The sequence below is a fragment of the Zingiber officinale genome, chromosome 4B (assembly GCF_018446385.1).
Source record: "Zingiber officinale cultivar Zhangliang chromosome 4B, Zo_v1.1, whole genome shotgun sequence".
NCBI classification, from domain to species: domain Eukaryota; kingdom Viridiplantae; phylum Streptophyta; class Magnoliopsida; order Zingiberales; family Zingiberaceae; genus Zingiber; species Zingiber officinale.
In genome coordinates this window covers 88610838-88619184 of record NC_055993.1, presented here as the reverse complement: position 1 = coordinate 88619184, position 8347 = coordinate 88610838, and the positions used below count along the sequence as shown (strand labels likewise).

General features: G+C 39.6%; 1 protein-coding gene across 1 annotated transcript; it reads right to left on the bottom strand.

Annotated features, from left to right (window-relative positions):
• Positions 1–5939: 5939 nt before the first annotated feature.
• Positions 5940–7393, bottom strand: LOC121977694 (peroxidase 5-like). Its single transcript, XM_042530142.1, has 4 exons — positions 7147–7393; positions 6864–7058; positions 6579–6741; positions 5940–6476 (listed from the first exon to the last, which is right to left on the bottom strand). Exons 1-4 carry the CDS (start codon positions 7357–7359, stop codon positions 6073–6075), a joined length of 975 nt encoding a protein of 324 aa, XP_042386076.1. The 5' UTR covers positions 7360–7393; the 3' UTR covers positions 5940–6072.
• Between the last annotated feature and the right edge of the window lie 954 nt (positions 7394–8347).

Here is an 8347-nt window from a genome sequence, read left to right as displayed (position 1 = left end):
GATTGAGTTTTTTACATCTGAGCAAGAGAAGAATTCAGCTTTTTTCTTTGACTACGAGACTGATTCAGATAACAGATTTAGTAGGTGCTTTTGGACTGATCATGTGTCAAGAAAGGCATACAGTGTATTTGGTGATGCAATTGTATTTGATACGACATATAACACCAATAAATATGGTTTGATTTTGGCACCATTTGTTGGAGTTAATCATCATCATCAAACAATTCTTTTTGGTTGCGGGTTTCTTAGTGATGAGAAAACTGAGTCTTTTGTTTGGTTGCTTACAAAGTTCTTAGAAGCCATGCCTAAAGGTGCACCAAATATTATCATCACTGATCAGGATCCTGCTATGACAAAAGCTATTGCACAGGTTTTCCCTCAAGCAGTGCATCGATATTATTTGTGGCATATATTGAACAAATTCCCAGATAAATTAGACCCTTTGACTTTTCGAAACCACTATCACAATATAAAGGACGTCATTATAAATTCTACAACATCTGATGCTTTTGAGAAGACATGGGAAGAGACTATCAAGGATGCTAACTTAGAAAAAAATGATTGGTTGTCCTTGATGTATGAATTGCGACACAGATGGGTCCCAATATATTTTAGTCATGCATTTTCTGTAGGAATGTCAAGTAGCCAAAGATCTGAAGGTTCACATGCATTTTTCAAGAAATATATCTCGAATAAGAACTCATTAATGGATTTTATCACACGTTTTAATAGAGCACTGAGACACCAAAGACACAATGAGTTAGTTGCGGATCATATTGATATGAATGAACATCCCAAGGTTAATACAAGCTGGCCAATGGAAACTCAAATGGTTAAGTTGTACACAAAAAAGAAATGGCTGGAGTTTCAAAGTGAAATGACCGAGAGTCATAGTTATTATGTGCAACAGACATTTACAGGAGTTGTCTCAGCAGTTTACCATGTGATGAAATTTCAAAGTTCTTCTTCCTCAAAATCAAGAGTACTCACGCATGACAAACAAAGGGATTACATATCATATAGTTGCATGAAATTTGAGTTTGAGGGCATTCCATGCAGACATATGTTAGCTTTTTTTCGTATCAACCAAGTGTTTCATTTGCCTGATACGTATATACTAAAACGATGGACACGAGATGCAAAAGTTGGAGCAATATATGCTTTAGGGGAGCAAAATGTCATTGATGATCCAGATTCAGGAAAATATTTGATGTCGAGGCACTCAAGGCTATCCTATAAAGCATCAGTATTAGTTGATGATGCATCTATGAGTAATGAGAAGACAAGCTTCTTAGATGAACAATTTGATTGTATCTACAACAAAATGAAAGAGATGTCCATCAGTACAACGTGCAATGATAATAGTAAAAAAAAGAAATCCATTGATGAGGGTCTTGGTATTATTGATCCTTCTGTAGTAAGAACTAAGGGATGTGGAAAGAGATTAAAATCTACAAAGGAAAAAATCAACCTCAAATTCCAGGCTATGTCGTGGATGCGGACATCGAGGAGTGTCACATGACAAACGTAACTGCCCCAATTTGCAGCAAGGGTATATGTCAATTCTATTTTTGCATTTTTATTATATTTTTTCTTGCCAACACAAATTAATTTTATTATATCTTGTATATGACAATGTGTCAATTATCAGATCAATTGAAGATAATTATATCAGTCTTGAAGATACATATGAACCTGATTTGGGATCTATAGCGGGTATCATTAAAGTTTTATTTTGTTAAATTATAGTTGTATATTTTTTATTGAGAAAATGAAATTAATAAATTGTCTTTATTTTGCAGGTTCAAACAACATGAGATAGGATGTTAAAATTATCTTTGGTTGGTATTCATCTATTTCCATAGTCTTTAGGATATTCTATTATCATGTTTTGTATTGATAATGTTTTACCTAACGGAATATGCATATTGCTATATTCATGTCTAATAATTGCTTAGTCTTGTTTGGTTTTTCCAGGCATGGGAAACGGACAGCTCATTTTGTTGTAATGGGAAACTGACATCTCATTTTGTTGTAATGGAAAATGGACAACTCATTTGGTTGTAATGGTTGAAAACAGTTTGTACCTGCTATATGTGTGTGTACGTATGGGAAACTGACATCTCATTTTGTTGTAATGGAAAACAGACAGCTCATTTGGTTGTAATGGTTGAAAACAGTTTGTACCACTTCCCAATGCTCCAAGTTCCTCAATCTATGCAGTTCGATCTCTTGTAGACGAGGAAAACATCCCTTTGGAAACAGATATTCTGGACATTTGTAGAGTTCTGTATTATGCTGTGCAAAATGGAAAAGTTGAAATCCAATTGTTGTTCAAGTGTTGTAAATGCTGATTTTGCTTCATCTTTGTTTACAAGAATTTTAGTTTGAGTTTGCAGTAGATGAGATTAAAATACCCTTGCTGCAAATTGTTTACAACTGTTTACAAGAATTTTTGTTTTCATTTTGCTTCATTTGTAGAGTTCTGATTTTGCTTCATCAGTGTTGGTACTGAGTTTGCAACTGATGAGATTAAAATTCGAGCAGAATTTTTGGTGGCATTGTGAGAAAATATGGTTCAGTTTTTCTGTAGATCAAATGAAAACAAAAATGAATGAAAGAGACAATTTGGGATTTTTCTGGTTCTGCCCCTGTCGATAGCTCTAGGATTTGTTTTTTTGTGGTTAAGCTATTATAAGTGCAAGTGTGCAGGTGCTATGAAGTCCAGTTTTTGTTATTTTGCTGATACGAGTTTTTTTGAATTGTTTGGCAATGCACTTATGGAAATTGTGTTTTATGATGAGGTTTTTGTCAACTGTGGGTGTGTTGAAAACTCTTGGTCACTTGTAACTGTTAGGACCTTCGGATAGCGGCTAGAGAGGGGTCACTTGTAACTGTCAGGTCACTTGATCGGTCTGGGAGACTCCTGATCGGTCTGTGGACCGATCAGGCCCTAGGCTGATCGGTCCCCAGACCGATCAACCAACTCTCAACTCTCACAGAGACTTTGAAGTCTAATCGATCTGTGGACCGATCACACTATAGGTGGATCGGTCCACAGACCGATCCCCTCCTATCGCTCTCTGAAGTCCATCGCTTCCTGATCGGTCTACAGACCGATCAGTTAACCCACAGAAACATTCTGTTTGGTTATTGATCGGTCACCAGACCGATCCAGACAATCAGAGTATTACTGGATCGGTCACCAGACCGATCCAATGCCTTAGAGCTTCCCAGCCCTAAACCCTAAAGCCTTCCCGGTCTAGAGAACGAGCTACCGAGCCCTCTCTGACCTAGTCCGGAGAACGAGCTACCGAGCCCTCTCCGACTTCCACGTTCGGTCAAGAGAACAAGCTACCGAGCCCTCTCTGACCTAGTCCGGAGAACGAGCTCCCGAGCCCTCTCCGACTTCGTCCGGTCCAGAGAACGAGCTACCGAGCCCTCTCTGACCTAGTCCGGAGAACGAGCTACCGAGCCCTCTCCGACTTCGTCCGGTCCAGAGAACGAGCTCCCGAGCCCTCTCTGACCTAGTCCGGAGAACGAGCTACCGAGCCCTCTCCGACTTCGTCCGGTCCAGAGAACGAGCTACCGAGCCCTCTCTGACCTAGTCCGGAGAACGAGCTGCCGAGCCCTCTCCGACTTCGTCATGCTAAGCTTCCATACTTGGAATTTTTGTCAACTGTGGATTTTCGATGGCTCTGGAATTTTTGTCAACTGTATGCATCCATGATCACATAGGTTCTATTGCTTATGCCCACACCACTAACAAATACCATATTCTTCAAAAGACCAATCGTTAATCAAATTTAAATGTGGCTTTATGCAGTTTGAATGGATTGATGGCTTTTATGCTCCTCGTGACTATATTAATATGTCAAAGTATTGAAAGCTTACCGTACCAAGTTTTACATAACATATGTACACATAACAAGTATAACAGAAGAGTACACATAACTAGTTTTCCAATTTGTATACACCATATTATCTAAAAATAAAAACGTAATTATTAACTTACTTGCAAACCATTATATTACACACAACACATACAATATATTACATTGACACTAGAAGAAGAATCAAAAGAAAAATCAAAACAAAAAGTAGTGCACATATAAAACCAAAACAACAACAAACTAATTGATCCCCGGACAACGGTCTACACTTGATGATCTTGCTTTGTAACCCGCCTGTGTTAGATTCCATCACCCCTTCTGCTGCTACGTATTGTTCTAGCGCATGTGTATGGTGAGGATAAGTTTGTGAGCTACAGGTTGCCTGCGACGTGTGTGTGTAATGACGCATCTTGTTGTGATTGTAGGATGTATGAGTTTGGGAGGTAGTTGACTCGTTACCAATTTTAGCTGACTGATGCACATTATCAGGTACATTTTTTTCATGGTATTCATCATACCAAAAGAAACGCTTTCGATGTTTAAGTCGTGCTGGGCATAGATAGTAATACTTCCCGGGACGGGTTGAAAAATCACCAGCTTTGCATAAGATCATGGCCCCATTCCCACACTCGCACATAGGTGGTGTCTTGAACTCCATAATATCTACACAAACACCATTAACAATTGACAAATTAGTTTTCAAATAAGTACAAATTGTTGTAGCATGATTAATATTGTTCTCTTGTAAACGATTATTTACACAAATAAGTACACAATCAAACAACTAGCTGATCAGAAGACGAAGCTGTGTTTCACGAAGATTTTAAAAAACTAAATTTGCATCAGGTCAATCTTGAACCAGCCCTCCTAACTAATATAGTTTTACTGTCAATTCGCTTCTAATTAATTTATACACAGCAAGATTCTACAAACAAGTATGCAATTAGTTGTGTAATAGCCATCGAAATTTTAGATAGCAAGATTCTACGAGAGAGAAGGATTTTACCCTGGTTCGGCGCAGAGAAATGCCCTAGTGTGGAGGGAGATCAGCCGCACAGAAAGCACCGCGCCTGAGCTTCGGCGAGAGAGGGGTCTCGCTGAGGGAGGCGGCTCTGCTTTGTCTAGGGTTTTGCGGAGAGGATCGGAGAGGAGGGGGTTCAAAGAGGGAGGCGACGAGGAGAGGAGGGGGTTCAAAGAGGGAGGCGACGGCTCCGCGAGGGATTGCGTCGCGAGGAGGAGAGGAGGGGGTTCGAAGAGGGAGGGGGGGGGGGGGGGGGGGGGGGGGGGGGGGGGGGGGGGGGGGGGGTTCGGAGAATGAGTCGGCGCAGCAACAATTTAGGGTTTTATTTTTTTGAACTAGTTAGTGTAATTATTTGCCAGCTCGGATTCAACATTTTGGCGTGCCGCACAGAAACCGTACAAAAATGTCGCAGGAGAAACCCTCTGTATATATATATATATATATATATATAAAATAAACAAATCACATGTGATATATTTATCACATTAAACTATAATAATTTAAATATTTGATAAAAGAAATTATTGGCTTCGAAAAAGGAGTTGAAGGTTTAGTGTAATATTATTTTTTATTTACTTTTGACTCTCGAATTTTTAAAAACTCAAATACTATTCGATGATTGAACAAAAGTTATAAAAATAATTAAAAATATATAATATTCAGAGGACAGAGTAGAAGATTTCAATACCGAAAGAGGAACACTAACGAATTACAAGATTTTAATTTCTTTGTACTCTGCCTACATAAATAGGCAACTTAAACGATTACATAATTTTATTTTATTTTTATTTTTATTTTTATTTTTATTTCACACATTTACAAATTTTCTAATATGTTAAAAATATATATAAATAATAATTTAAATAGTCATGATCTGTGAATTAAATCGTAACTGACAATCTAAATCGTGAATCGATAAGGTTAAGGTTTGAGATTCTGTGAACCCATGGTTGAATACATAATGCCAAGACACTTGGGGTAGAAGACATTACCTTTTGATTGAGATAAATTCGAAGCGTAAGATATATACCCACATAAACTTTTAAATATTCATTTCTGCTTAACATTCAAACTTAATCATCTTATTTATTCTTCTGGGTTTGACATTTTCATTCATATAAAGAAAGATACCAGCAGTTATTCTAAAGTCAACTCGATTCAGTTGGGCACTCTGCAGTTGGTGCGTATCTCTCCGTTGCTCCCGGTCAGCACGCCGATGCTGCCCATCCTCACCATCGCCAGCGCAAAGCTACTCGTGAAGACGGCCGAGTTGCTCGCGAACAGGTTTACCTGCGCCGCCGCCGCCGGCGTCGACACCAGCGTCTGGTCCGACGTGAACAGCCCCCTGTGCCTCAAGATGCCCTGGTAGTAGCTGTTGTCAAACCCGAGCTCGCTCGGTGGGTCCATCGGCACCTCGGTGTTGCTTCCCGCCGTCGGGCATTGCTGCTGCAGCTGAACCGCGTACGCGGGGTCCAGCGTCGGGTCGACTGCCGAGCTGCTGCTGAAGTTATAAAGCCTGCTGGTGATGGCAGGGCAGTGAGCGATGCCAATGGTGTGTGCTCCTGATCGATTAAACATATACAAAATTAACTCAAAACAATATAACATTTATTAATTCTTCAAATTAATTATACAATTATTAATTAGCGACTACTAATCAATACCTGAGAGGGTGATCATGTCGGATTGGGTCAACCCTTTCCTGGCGAAGATTTGAGTGAGTTGAACGAGTCGGAGATCGGGACCAGGGAGCTCCGACGTGTCGCTTGCCAACGAAATCCTCCCGTCTCTTCTTCCACCAGGAACATCGTAGAAACCTCCTCCATACTGCAATCGCATATTACATTAATCCTTTACTCTCCAAAATATATGTATATACATTTAAACATCAAGAGATTGATCGAGCTAGCAAATGCATGCTTTAATTATATATGTATATATATACTTACGTGTGCAACGCTGTCTCGGGCAATGAAAGCGAGAATGTCGGCGCAGGAGACAACGCCGGGGCAGGCAGCTTCCAGCTTCGCCTTTGCATTATCGACGACTTGGAACGCTTCTTCCTCGATGGTTTGGTTGATCTCCGCGTCCTTCTCCGCCGTGTTCCCGTTCGCCGAAGCTATGAGAACCGATCCATCACACCCCTGCTCCATCAATTGAATACGATCAGAAACTTAAGTATAACATTAATTCAGACAGGGCAACGAAGCTTCGATCGATATATATACTGACTCTGACAAAGCAGTCGTGGAAATGCATCCGGAGAAGGTCAGCGCCGATGTCGTCAGTCTGCTGGACAGCGTCAATGAAGGTTTGCCTGATGAGGGTTTCGGCGGTAGGGCAGGTTTGGGAGTAGAAGCCCACTCTGAGCTGAGCTGCTACTGCACCGCTCATCAGGCAGAGGGCCATGCAGGAATAAACAACTATGGACGCTAACACTGCCATTGTTGCTTCTCTAAGCTTGTTCGATATTGGAATGGGTGGCAAGGTGGAAGGAATGGAGCCCCTATTTATAGGAATCGTGGTGTGCACACACTGACTAGCCCTCCATTGAAAGGTATAGAAATTAAGGTGGCGATGGGTGATGGACAACTGCCAGCTACATAGCATTGACTCATGGCTTGTTTCCGGGCACACTTATTCGAGACACTTAATTTGCTAGTGGAATACTTCGTTCTAGAGGAATTGGAATTTAGATTATTTTCGTTTTTTTACTAGATCTAAAATTAATAGAATGAAAATGAATTTAGTTTTGTCGGATTGTATCTCTATTCTCGTCGTCTCGTGGATTGTTCATGCCTATTGTCCATTCTCCTCTTGACTAATTAAATTGATCACTAACTAGTCAAAGACGGTAGCTAGCTAGGCTCAATCTTACCAGGCTTAAGCTGAAAGGCAAACGATTTGACAAATTAAATCGGTCATAAACGTCGGCTCTAGAATTTAATAATATTTATATTATAATTGTAGAGTATTTATAAAAAAATTATTTAAAACTACTTATAATTAAACATAATCACTGTCTTAACACATGAGGGGATGTCATCATGAGATCTGGGGTTCGAATTTCGATAAAACTGAGATAAATATCTTACTTATGTGCTAGTCATTATTTCAAAGGTTAATAGTCGTCCATGATTTATCTCCTCTATGTTAATCCTGAGACGAATTAACGTGGATGTTGAAAATGAATGTATTCACTTTTTATCATTAGTTGACTATTATTAAGCATGTCATGATAGCAACTTGAACAACTTAATCTCATAATTGGCTTTCTAGAATTTTTTTGACGAATGACATTTAACTTTTTTTTTTTTTGTTGAGACTGTTAGATAACACCAAATGACAAATAATAGTTTTCATGATCAACATTAATTTCTGTCTATATGGACACCATATATCCTCGCGGTGACTATTAGTTAGGTTAATTATA